Source organism: Labeo rohita, chromosome 19 (genome assembly GCF_022985175.1).
Source record: "Labeo rohita strain BAU-BD-2019 chromosome 19, IGBB_LRoh.1.0, whole genome shotgun sequence".
In the NCBI taxonomy this organism is placed as follows: Eukaryota; Metazoa; Chordata; class Actinopteri; order Cypriniformes; family Cyprinidae; genus Labeo; species Labeo rohita.
Genome location: NC_066887.1, coordinates 34,527,146 through 34,541,031, shown reverse-complemented (window position 1 = coordinate 34,541,031; position 13,886 = coordinate 34,527,146). Strand labels below are relative to the sequence as shown.

The 13,886-nt window shown below is 32.2% G+C and overlaps 2 protein-coding genes across 4 annotated transcripts in view; one reads left to right on the top strand and one right to left on the bottom strand.

The window, feature by feature from the left end:
* LOC127181892 (zinc-alpha-2-glycoprotein) overlaps positions 1-13,886 on the bottom strand; it is an 898,082-nt gene that overhangs the window by 413,852 nt on the left and 470,344 nt on the right. The window lies entirely within an intron of this gene.
* LOC127181890 (RNA-binding motif, single-stranded-interacting protein 3) overlaps positions 1-13,886 on the top strand; it is a 51,380-nt gene that overhangs the window by 27,659 nt on the left and 9,835 nt on the right. For all 3 annotated transcript variants that reach the window (XM_051136888.1, XM_051136890.1, XM_051136889.1), the window contains 5 exons: positions 3,575-3,666; positions 9,625-9,782; positions 10,133-10,212; positions 12,570-12,673; positions 13,748-13,791. In XM_051136888.1, the coding sequence (XP_050992845.1) occupies positions 3,575-3,666; positions 9,625-9,782; positions 10,133-10,212; positions 12,570-12,673; positions 13,748-13,791 (478 nt within the window). The remainder of the gene's footprint in view (positions 1-3,574; positions 3,667-9,624; positions 9,783-10,132; positions 10,213-12,569; positions 12,674-13,747; positions 13,792-13,886) is intronic.

Here is a 13,886-nt window from a genome sequence, read left to right as displayed (position 1 = left end):
AACTACTATAGTAATAGTATAATAGTAACATTGATGTGAACAACCGTTTTGACTTGTATTGTTGACCATTTCATTACTCTTAATGTACTTTTTTCTGCTTTTTATCATCAATAAGTTTGTGAAACCTTCATTGTAAGATTTTTGAAAATCTTCACTCAGAAATTGCTAGTCAATTTTACAAATAATTACAAAGAAACATCAAGCAGCACACAGAATTAAACAAAATCAAGTATATAAGACTAAAATTGTATTTTCTTGTAAACATACTCCTGTAAACTTTAGTGTGTATGTGTTTTTTTTTTTTTTTTTTTTTTTTTTTTTTTACAGTACATCTTTATTGTAAAATAATACATGAAATACATGATAAACATTTAAATTGCAAACTTTTTAAGTCTGCAACTTTGGAGTCAATAAATACTTATTTAGCACTTTTACTCTGTGTAAAAATATCTGAATTTTTGGCAAGAAAGAAATGTTGAGAATAACCTTGTGCATTGCATTGAAGAATACGATGTACAGTCTATTTTTTTTTTTTTTTTTTCCTGTACATTGTGGCAAATTTTTCTGTACCTACAGAAACTGTGTGCACTAAACATACTGTAGAACTGTATGCATCACAATTTCAACTAACTTGAGTTTTACCATTCCTGTTTCTTTAACTAACCCTTCTACAACTCTTTTCTGAAATATTTCACTCTTAAAACTTACCGCTCGTATGATTTTTACCCCCAGTGTGGCCGTGAGGACATTTTGAGGATTTGATCTGTGAAGAGGGTCTTATAACCTATTTCCTCTCTAATTAAACCTTCATCTCTCCTGGATAACGGGCCGCCGCTGACGGCCTTTAATCCAAAGAACGTGTGTGTGTGTGTGTGTGTGTGTGTGTGTACTCATTTAATCTGCCATGAAATTTTAATTAACACCAGTGTGACCCTTATCTGCTGATACAGCCACGAGAATGAAGGTGTGACGGAAAATAAAGGAAGAGTGAGGGATTGTGGGAAAGAGTGATCGCTCATAAATATCTCATAACTCATTAATCAGGTTTGCGGGTTTCCTCTCGGCTCGTGCGCTGATGGATGAGGTCAGGAAAAACGGGGAACACGAAGGAGGAAAGTGAAGTCGAAGGGTTGTTGCCATGGAAACTAAGGATTTAATACAAGATGATTCCTAAAGGTCTTCAGGTGTTTCTTGAATGCTGTTTGGTTAAACGTGATCCGATAATGTGAAGCACATTTAGTTGATTTTCATTTCCTGTCTTTAAAAAGTGCAGTGGAATGGTTTGTGATTGGTCTTGGTTTTCCTATGTGTGGGTAACAAAGTTTTACTGCATTTAGATATTACAATCTGGATCTGGAGCTGGATCTGGATAAACCTAAATCATCTTAAGGCTACATACTACAGGCAGGACCATTAGTTTTCACGCTTTTTTTTTTTTTTTTTTTTTTTTTTTTTTTTTTTTTTTTGTTAGTTTTTAGTCTATTTAACTTTTTATGACATGAAATATTCATTTAAGTGTTTGTTTTTGCACTTTATCTGCGTCTATAGATGACAATGTCAATATATATCTGAAAAAGTTTTTTTCTCCACTTTAGCAGAATACACTTAGACCAAACCGTACAGTTTTATTCCCATCTATATTCTGAAAGTTTTTACTGTAGCGTTTGTTCATATGTCATTACGTTTTATTATGGCACTTCATCTGTTTGGGTATGTAGATTTTGTTAAAATACATATATTTATAGGCTGTTTGCTCAAAATGATTTTGCATCTCCATTTCAGCAGAACTTACACCAAAACTTAGTTTTGTTCCTATCAGTATTCTAAAGGTTTGTTCATATCACTCACACTAATTTTTTGCACTTTATCTATTGGCGTCTATAGATTTCAATGTCAATGCATATCTTAAGTTTTTTCTCTACTTCAGCAGCACACACTTAGACCAAAACTTACAGTTTTATACCCATCTATATTCTGAAGGTTTTTACTGTAGGGTTTGTTCATATGCCATTAGGTTTTATTATGGCACTCCATCTGTCTGCTTAGGTAGATTTTAGTTAAAATGCGTATATTTATAGACATTTTGCTCAAAATAAGTTTGTGTCTCCATTTCAGCAGAACGAACTTACACCAAAACTTAGTTTTGTTCCTATCAGTATTCTAAAGGTTTGGTCACATCACTCACACTAATTTTATTTTTGCATTTGATCTATTTGCGTCTATAGATTTCAATGTCAATATATATCTTAAAGTTTTTTTTTTTTCTCCACTTCAGCAACGCACACTTAGACCAAAACTTAGTTTTATTCCCAATTATATTCTGAAGGTTTTTACTGTAGGGTTTGTTTATGTCATTTAACTCGTTTTACCTGTTTTGGTGTGTAGATTTCAGTTAAAAAACATCTTTATAGGCAGTTTGCTCGAAATGAGTTTGCTTCTCCATTTCAACAAAAATTACTTGCACCAGTTTTTACAGCTTTATTCCTATCGGTATTCTAAAGGTTTGTTCATATCACACACGCACTGATTTTATTTTTGCGCTTGATTTTATTTTTGCACTTGATTTATTTATCTATATATTTCAATTGCAATATATATCTTTAAAGGCTATGAAAGGGTAAAAATTAGTTTTTTTTGTCTTTTGACAGTATTTTCTGATTTATGGAGTGATTAAAAAAGAAAATCCAAAATCCCCTCTATGTAAACCTTTAACTCTGTCAACAAAATCAAACAGTTTTGAGCCAATGTTCAGATATTTGTTCTGAAAGTGTATGCAAATATTTGCACATTTAATTAGATAATTTAGAAAAACTTTTTTTTTTTTTTTTTAAATGTCATTTAACTGGAGAATAATCAATCTATCTAATCCTCTAACTGGAGGATAATCAGTTTTGGAGAAGTATGGTGAAATCTGTTATTTTTATATTCACTTGGGATGTCTTGCCTTAAGAAAGAAGTTAAGAAATTTCTAAATGTAAGACTGTTCCTAAATGCAATTTTTAGCACAAAAATTATATTTAGCTATCAAATATATTTTTTCTTAAGAAATGTACAGGTTTTGACATTGTCTCATTTTTTTGCAGATGTTGTTTTAGACTCGCTGATAAAATCAACGAAAAACACTCTGCAAACAGTGCAAGTCTGTGCTTTTGCACTGGTTTCACTACAGAGAAGTTGTGCACATCACTAATAATGCTGCATGTAGCTAGTATTATGTTGTAATGTTTCAAATGTTTAAGACAAGTTGGATATTATATTTAAAAAATGTTCAAGATTTTGCATTCGTCCTAAGTTTTATTTTAAGAACGGCCTTAAGAAAAAGATTACATTCTTAAGATGTATTTTGGCGAGATATTTTTTTTTTTTTTTTTTTTGTCCATGAGTAGGAAAATAATTTTATTCTCAATCTTGTGACTTTTATTTCGGCATAATTGTTTGTTATAAAGCGATAGGTTGCTGTAGCTGTCAGTCAGATGGTCTTTTGTCTAAGTGGGTGGTTCTTGGTCAAATAAGTGGAGTAGACTTGATAATCCTGTTCATGTGACGTCACATTAATGTTCTGTCGTGTCTGTAGGTTATGGCTTTGTGGACTTTGATTGTCCGGCAGCAGCACAGAAGGCCGTTTCATCTCTGAAGGCCACTGGTGTACAGGCGCAGATGGCAAAGGTAAGACATCTTTATTCCTTCATCATCCTCATGGCTATTTAAACAGAGTGTGACGCAAGCAAGTTCAGAATACTGAACATTTGAGTCACTAAAAGTAAGTCATTGATGAGTCAGAGTGAGTGTATGATGTTTTCTCCTTCAGAACAAGTGAATGTCTTTTATTATGTAACACATACATGACAAAGTTTCTGAAAGAAGTGTTTTTTTTTTTTTTTTCTGCTCACAAAGGCTGCGTTTATTTTGTCAAAAGCACAGTAGAATGTACTGTTAAATGTAATTAATTTTCAGCATCATTACTCCAGTGTCACATGATCCTTCAGAAATCATTCTAATATGCTGATTTGCTGCTCAGGAAACACGGTCAATTTAATGCATCCTGGATACATTTCCTGTACCTTTCCAGAAATATGAGATACTTTTAAACAGTCAGTGAAAGAGGTGCTTGAGTGTCAGAAAATATTGGTTGTCAATCTCAAGAGGGTTTGGTTATGGGTTTGGTTTCCAGGGGATAAATTCATAGTATATAGTATAGCGTGAATGCAGTGTCTCATTGGATAAAAGTTGGTTATTTACTGTGTTATTCTGCTATCAATAAAAAAAATACAAGTATCTCATTAATTTTTATTAATTCTTTTGAATTCTTTTGAGTTAGATTTTATTTTTATATTTTCCATTTTTATTTTAGTTCATTTTTGAGTAATTTATTTTTCTTTTTTTGTTTTTATTTATTTTATTTTTTTTTTTTACACAATTTTTTGCAAAAAATTTAATAAGTGATTTTTTTTTTTTTTTTTTTTTTCTTCTTCTTTTAAAATGTGGTAATCAAAATGTATGTCTTAATTTATCAAGATCATGAAATTTACACAATTTAACAAGTTTATTAAAACATTTAATAAAGTTGTCATTTTTAGGGCCTAGTGAAGTCCTTTTTAATTAAAGAACTTCAAAACATAAATAAATGTAGTCCTTTAGCAAGTTATTCATTTTTATATATTCATATATATTGTATATTTGTTTATATTCATTTATTTATTTTTTTTATTTGTGTATATTAAATTAAAATATTTCTTTTGCCTTGACAACTAGTTAACAACATGTCTTTATATTTATAATTTTATGTATTTAATTTTTTTTTTTTTTCGGTTTATGCTTTTATGTAGCAATTTTTTAACGGTTTTATTTTTTGGTTTTATGTTTATCTGTATTTTATGTTCTTCTGAGAACTAGTGTATATTTTTCTATTAGTTCCCACCATTAGATTAGTCCTCTTTAGCGTAAGTCACGGTTGTTGAATATTCATGTGACGTGCCTCCTGTCTTTCCTTTTTACTGAGTGTAATAAACACAGCACTTCCTCTCTCGTTAGTGTTTGACAGGCGAGTCGGGTGTTAATTAGCTGGTCTAACAGATTCCTAACACACACAGAATCAGGCGACACGAGTCTCTAAAGGAATCTGTGTGTCGGTATTTCAGAGCTGATGAGATCTGGTTCTCACGCCGTCTCTTCATATGCATGAGCTTTAGTTTGTGATTTGTGATGTTCATATAGACTGATGTTTTAACTGAGACGCTTTGAATCTGCTGTCACAATCAGACTGATACGGTACATGTAAACTTAGATCATTCTGAGAGTCAGAGGGTGTTTCTGTCTCGTATTTGGACTCAAACTGTGCTTGAGCTGTAATTAGACCAGCCAGGCAGGGAAATCGTCCCATAATGCATCTGTCTCCTCTGGTACCCACAACTCCCTCTGTTTGCCCTTCAAAACTTACCATCTGTTTTAGAGCCAGCTGACGTCAATGGAAAAGAAACAGATCTCAAAAGTGCTTTTTTTTTTTTTTTTTTTTTTTTTTTTTTTTTTTTTTTTTCCTCTCCCCTAATTTTTCTGGACTCTGTTTTAATGGTAGTCAGAATGTATGTCTATTTTATTGAAACCGTGAAATTGACACAATTCAATAAGTTTATTTAAAAGTTTAGTAAAAGGTGAAATGTTTAGGGCTTTGTGAAATACATTTTATTTTATTTTTTTTTGTTTAAGTTTTTAATGGTAAATTTTAGTAATTTAATGACAAATTATTAAAATCTAAATAAAAAGCATGTTTTTTTTGTTTTTTTTTGGCCCTTATAAATGCATTTTTCGAATTCCATTTTTTTTTATTCGTTTTTTTTTTAATAGTTTAATCAATTTTATTACTCAAATTCTCTATCTAATAGGCATATCAATTTAATTAATAAAAACAATTTCATAATTTATTCTTTTTTCACATAAATATTAAATGTGGTGTTTGTTGTGCATTTTATTTTTATAAATCAAAGGCATAATACATTACCAATTTAATTAATATTTTAATCAAATAAAAAATGGAACTTAATTTTTTGGAAATCCTAGGGCCATACAAGTTCATAGTAAGACTAGGAACACGAATGAAAACATTTTCTGCAGTATTTCTCAGGTCTGTTTCATTCAGTTCACTAATCATATGATAATGAGATGCTAATTAAATGTAAATTTCCTCCCTCACCTGAAATGGCAGGATGATCTGGCGTTCATTAGGCCTGTAGCTGTGCTGTTTTCCATAGGAATAGCCACTTGTATTTGTTCCCATGATGCTTTGTGTGAATTATTTATCACTGTAACTCACTGTAAACAATCAGCATGTAGCATAAACTACTAAACCATGACTACACTTATTTTGCATTGATTTTAAGACTGAGATCATTTGTACTAGTTATTTTTCTCATCCTCATGCAAGTGAATCTCTGTAGTAAAGTAAAGACTGTACAGTGTAGAGCATAAATGTGTTTTTATGCTGCATCTGTATTCCTCTCCAATTAACTATTGCCGTCTAACTCTAATGTAATTACAGGAGCAGGGGCTTCTGGGTAACACAGGCTAATCTGAGACAATGAAAGATGTAGAAGTTTCTAAAGGTGGTGTTTGCAAGAGCATGAGAGCATCTTCATGAGAGTTCAACACGGAGAGAATGAGAGGAAATGAAGCGAGGAGTGATGATTAAGCGTTCAAACTCACATTAACCTTTTTATTAGAGCAGATATGAGACGTTGCTCTGATGCTCACACTCATTATTTATGCCATTTCTGAAAACATATTCAACAACAGACACAAACATGACAATCAGAGCGGCTGAAAGTCCATATGTGTGGAGACCAAGTGTGTTTACATTTGTTTACACCACAGAATGAGACACACACACACACACACACACACTGCCAGAGACGTCTGTTTCCTGTGCCAGTCACGCCATCCTTCCAACACTGATCATATTGAACGCATACATGCCAGACGCAGACGGACGCAGACGGACACAGACACACACATGTATACATACACATACAAACGATTATTTACATTATTTAATAATCTATGCAATTATTATAGTTTAATTAAATTGTATTTCTTAAATTTAATATACATTATCTCTATAGAATTTAATCAATGCATATTTAACATGCATGTATAATTTAGTCATTACATTTATATCATTATATATAATTTAGTCATTATAATAAATTCATTTTAATTTTATTTGAGTTAGAATTATATTTAATTATATGTAATGAGTAACGTCTTTAAGGTAAGTTAATTTCTTAATGTAAATATAAAAAAATTAACTAGCATTTTTTAAAATTGTAATTTAATCATATAAAATATTTATTAATAATTAGAATTGTTATATAAATTATAATATACTTAATTATAATATAAAGTGTGTATTTATTAATATTTAATATTTCAGATATTTAATATTTATAAATATTTAATTATTATATTATAATGGTATTTTGTGTATTTATAACTCATTTTTTAATATATTAATAATAATAATTATAATAAATCTATTAAAATTATTGCCCAATTATATATAGGGCTATTATAGAATTATAAAGTATGTATTTATTTAATATTTAGAATATTTATAAATATGTTGGAATTGTTATATAATATTGTGTATATAATGTATAACTCTTATTTTTATATATGAAAAATAAATATAATAAATCTATTGCAATTAATTTATATATGAAACAATTATAGAATTATAATATAAAGTACTTATTAATATATAATATTTTGAATATTTATAAATCTTTAATTAAAATTATATTATATAATATTGTATATAATTTATAACTCTTTTTATATATGAATAATAATAATAAATATTTTATTCATAATTGTAGTTTGTTTGATAGAGACCTTTGACAAGTAGCCCTGGTGTTTTCTACTGCGATATTTAACTTTACACACAAATGCACACGTGTTTGTTTCACTATATTAGTGAGTATTATATATTAGACTTCCATTGTTTTTAATATCAGGTGAACCTCAAAGAAAACTGCACAGAACATCAGATTAAACTACAAACATGATTTGACTGATTTATCAGTGTTTTTAACTAGTGAGATGTGGCTCACTAGTTGTGTTCAGCAGGTTTGATTATTATAGTGAGGATGTTTTTAAACAGTGAGATTTTTGGACCTGTATAAACATATGTAAGTGTAAATATCATCTCATATTTGTGTTCATCTCCTCACACACACACACACATACAAGGGCGTGAGCTGCAGTGTGATTTACTCAGTGTCAGTGGAGCGTGTTTGACTCACTATTAGAGGATATTACGATGACGGAGCAGCTTGATCTGCTGTCGCGGCGCTCCCGTCTCCCGTCTGTCCATCTTTCTCACTGCCGTTTATTAGTGTGTGAATGACAGTCAAACTCTGATCCTGCCTACTGACGTTCATTTAGTGAATCGTGTTCTATGTAAAATTGATCTAAAATTTCTGAGTTCAGACGCAGTGACTCTTGTTTTACTGTTTCTGCTTATAGAGGAAATGTATTTCTCATTCTTTGTAGCTCACATCTCGGTTTCATTACAATAACAACTTTGTCTCAGATGTTCCTCCTAAAATGGTTTAGGAGAAATAAACAGGCACGAATGAGTCAGTAGTTGTTGATGAATGTGCAGAGCAGATCATTTGAGGCATGTTTTATTACTTTTGTTACTTTGAGTGTGAAATTGAGTTAATGTCAAGTCTTTGACCAAAAAAAAATGTTGGCTGAATTTTTGATTTGTTTTGATACAGGGTTCAAATAGTCAACTATAACCATAAAAACATTTTTTTTTTTTTAATTTGTATTTTTATGTAATACACAATGTGAATTTATTTATATTCATGGTAAAAAAAAAAAAACACACACACACACAATGTAAAGTATAAAACATTTATATACAGATTTAAATGTGACATTTATTGATTTATTTTGAATAAGTGAGATTTATTTTGCTTCCTGACAGTTTTACCATTAAATCTATGTGGTAATAAACTCTCATAAATAGTCTAAAACTTAAATAATGTATTTATTTAATTTTATGTTTGTATAATTGTATAAAATTTATTGTTGTTGTTGTTGTTGTTGTTGTTGTTGTTGTTGTTATTATTATTATTATTATTATTATTATTATTATTATTATTATTATTATTATTATTATTATAAAAACATTTTAGTTACTTAATACACTAAAAATAAAATATGAAAAGTATAATTTTAAAACCATAAAATCATATTTAATTTATTTGAAATAAAATAAATAAATAAAAATGATAATTACTGCCAATGCAACATTTCTCACTTTCATTTAGTTTAGCTTTTTTAATTACTAAAAATAATTAAAATGTAAATTAATGACTTGGACTTTTTTTTTTTAAACAAAATAACTACAATTAAAGTAAAAATGGAAAATATCAAAATAAAAACTCATTTGAAGTGTTCACAAACACTGTATGTCAATGATACCAAAATAACACTGGTTTAAATAAAGTTTTATCTTAAGTGTTGTCAGTTTGATCATACATTGAAGTGTTGAAGTAACCTGATGGATGTGTGTGTGTGTGTGTGTGTTTGTTTGTTTGTGTGTGTGTGTGTTGTCTGTAGCAGCAGGAGCAGGACCCCACTAACCTGTACCTGTCTAATCTGCCCGTCTCTATGGATGAACAGGAGCTGGAGGCGCTGCTCAGACCCTTCGGTCACGTGATCTCCACACGGATATTACGGGACGCCATCGGCGTGAGCAGAGGTGTCGGCTTCGCCAGGTGTGTGTGTGTGTGTGTGTGTGTGTGTGTGTGTTTTCATATCAAAACCTCATTTAACTGAGTGGTTAATAGACTTAAAAGTCGTCAAGTGTGTGTGTGCTGTTGTGAGGATGTAGTTTTATTCTGTGCTAATGAGGGTCAACAACAGTGTCATTTTCAACAGTTAATATTCAGAGTCTGAGGACCTCATGATGTTTTTGATCACACAAGCCAGTTAAAAAAGTCAAAAGCTTTGCTATAAATCTCTTAAACCATTGAAACGCAACACAAATACAATGCTGTGTTTTCCTGGTGGGGTTTTGCCTTGTATTTTGTGTTTTATTCCAGTCATGTTTGTTGTTGTTCTTCAGGATGGAGTCCACAGAGAAATGTGAAGTTGTCATACAACATTTTAATGGAAAATATCTGAAAACTGCAGCAGGAACACCAGGTGACTGCTCTATTCGTTTTGGTGATGTGGGATATTATTGCTCAAATCTTTCACAGCTCGTGGAGTTGTTGGTTTCATAGTGGTGTCCGCTTTGTCTCAGGTTTCTCATAAGCTCCTAATAAAAATGAGACCCAAATGAGTCACTAGGTGTCATCCAGTAAGAGTCTAGAGCTGTAAAATCAATGTGGAGCAACTCAGATGATTTGAGAAATAGATGAGATCGTATTGAGATGTTTTGATTGCAGAGATGCTTCCTCTCGCATTTAGTGTGATTTGTTGGATTGAGACTAACAGCATTGTTTCTGAATGCGGTATTGATCAGAACTGAGCTCAGGCTGGACAGGAAGTCATTTCATGATTATTTAACAAAGCTGTACTCAGATCAGCTCATGTCTGTCCACCTGTCTGTCATTCTATCGTTCTGTCATTCGTTCTGTCATTCGTTCTGTCATTCGTTCTGTTATTGTTATTCGTTCTATCTATCTATCTTTCATTCTATCTGTTTCTCTGTCGGCCTATCATTCGTTTGTTTGTTCGTTCTATCTATTGTTCGTTCTGTCTGTCGATTTGTCATTCTATATGTCTATGGTTTGTTCTATCGTTTGTTTCTTCATTCTATTTGTCTATAGTTCTGTCATTCTATCATTCATTCAATCGTTCTGTCATTCGTTCTGTTATTCGTTCTATCTGTCGTTCTGCTATTCTTTCGTTCGTTCTATCATTCGTTCTATCTGTCAGTCTATCGTTTGTTTGTTTATTCTGTCTATTGTTCGTTCTGTCATTCTATCGGTTTATTGTTCTGTCATTCGTTCTTTTGTTCGTTCTATCTGTTCTTTTGATCCATGGTTAGTTCTGTCTACCGTTCTTTCGTTTGTTCTGTCTCGTTCTGTGTATCATTCGGTCATTCTATATCTATCTATTGTTCTATATCTATCATTCTATCATGCTGTCTATTGTTCGTCCTATCGTTCGTTCTGTTATTCGTTCTATCTGTCGTTCTTCTATTACATCTTTCGTTCATTCGTTCTATCATTTGTTCTATCTGTCTGTCTATTATTCGTTTGTTTGTTCTGTCTATTGTTCGTTCTGTCGTTCTTTCGGTCTATCATTCGTTCTTTCGTTCATTTGATCTATTGTTCGTTCTGTCTGTTGTTCTTTCGATCTATGGTTAGTTTGTCGTTAGTTTGATTGTTTGTTCTGTCTATTGTTCTATGTATCATTCTGTCGTTCTATATCTGTCATTCATTCTGTCTGTCGTTCGTTCCGTCGTTCGTTCCTTCATTTTCATTCTATCTTTCTGTCGTTCTCTCTATTGTTCATCTTATCGTTCATTCTGTCGTTCCATCATTCATTCTGTTCATTCCATTGTTCTATCTGTCTATCATTCTATCTAGCGTTGTCTCTCATTCTGTCTGTTGTTCTGTCGTTCTATTCATTCTGTCGTTCTATTGTTCTATCATTCTGTCTGTCGTTCTATCTGTTGTTCTATATCATTCTATCTATCGTCTGTTCTGTCGTTCTATCTATATCTGTTCTATTATTTCTATCATTCTCTCATTCTGTCTATTGTTTTCTCATTCTAGCTATAGTTTATTCTATCATTCTATTGTTCATTTTATTGTTTGTTCTTTCATTCTGTTGTTCTATATCATCATTTGTTCTGTTGTTTATATAATTGTCTATCGTTTGTTCTATCATTCGTTCATTTTATCAAGTTCTATCATTCTGTCTATCATTCATTCTATTGTTCTGTCTACATATTTGATCTGTCATTTGTTACATCGTTCTATCGTTCTATATCTATTGTTTGTTCTAACGTTCATTTTGTCTGTCATTCTATTTATTGTTTGTTCTATCTGTCATTCGTTCTATCTATCGTGCGTTCTATAGTTCACTGTTCGTTCTATCTTTCTATCGTTTCTTCTATTGTTCGTTTTCCTTTTTTTCTTTTTTTTCTTTTTTTCTTCTTGACAGGACGGTAGAGATGAGACAGGAAGTGGATGGGAGAGAGAAGGGGGGTGGGATCGGGAAAGGGCAGGACTCAATCTCAGGACACCCAAGGCGCAACTCCACCACATGTCGGCACACTGCCCACAAGGCTATTGGCGCTGACTCTATCGTTCCGCATCTATAACTATCATTCTATCTATCACTCTATTGTTTGTTCTATCGTTCTGTCATTTTACCTATTGTTTTTTTGTCTTTATCTCTCTTTATTTCTGTCTGTTTATTCTGTATATAGTTTTAGCAGTGAAATGGACAGATGGAGAGGTTGAATGATGCTGTCTCTCCGTCTCTCTGTCTGTTTGTACACGTTTGCTGTATTTTCTGTCTCTGTCTCTCGTGTCTGTCTGTAGGTCCGTCTGAACCACTGCTGTGCAAGTTTGCGGATGGTGGACAGAAGAAGAGACAAACTCAGAGTAAATATCCACAGAATGGCAGAGCGTGGAGGGAAGGAGAGGTAAGATCACACACACACACACACACACACACACACACATTTGTTTTTGTGGTCAGATGTACTTTTAGGGACTCTTCATAGACGCAATGGTTTTTATACTGTACAAACCATATTTTCTATTGCCCTACACCAACCCTACACCTAAACCTTCCCTACATGTAGACATTTTTACTTTCTCAAAAAAACTGTTTCTGTATGACACTGTGACATAAGTCCCCATGAGTGTGTGTGTGTGTGTGTGTGTGTGTGTGTGTGTATTCAGGTTTAAATCCTCACCAGGATATATAAACCAAACACACACACACAGAGTCATTTACAGGAAATCAGGCTGATCATGATGATGTCCTGAGGTGCAGCTGATGCACCTGCTGCATGTCACACTAATGCAGCACAGATGCGCCGTGGACATCTGCAGACGGCTGCTCCTCATCACCACTGCACTTCTGAAAAGTGTAGTATATTTACAATAGTTTTAGGTTTGGAAGAAAAACTGTAGAAACATTGTAAACTAACATTTGTACAAATATGAAGTACTTGTAAATTAAACAAAAACCTAAATGTTATTTTTATTTATTTTTTTGCTCTAGCCACTTCTTTTTCTTTCTTTTTTTTTTTTTTTTTTTTTTAAAGAGAAAAAGTCTTACATATTTCCTAAATATAGATCTAATACATGATATATTAATACATTTATAGATGGATAGATAGATGGATATAGAGGGATAGAGATAGATAGATATAGATTGAGATGGATAGATAGAGAGAGAGAGAGATATAGATATATGGATGGATAGAGAGATAGATAGATAACAAATCATGTATTGTCTGATTGGCTGTGATTTTTGTCTGGTTGAGCAGTGTTTGCACTTCCAGTGTTGAGAGACACATTGTCACTCCATACATCTGGTTATGATAGTTTTAAACTCATTATCATCAACTTGTATAATTAGTGTCTTTTTCTCATATGATGGAGTGACGGCAGGTTTGAGGGTTTGGACCCTCAGATCTGATAAGTCTGCCATCTGAAAATCTGCTATTAACAGATTTCCTCATTTGTCTCTCTGCATGTCTTTGCAGACGGGAATGACACTCACATACGACCCTGCTGTCATGCAGAATGGGTATGTATCTCTCTCTCTCTCTCTCTCTCTCTCTCTCTCTCTCTCTCTCTCTCTCTCTCTCTCTCTCTCTCTCAGACACACACACTCACACAGAC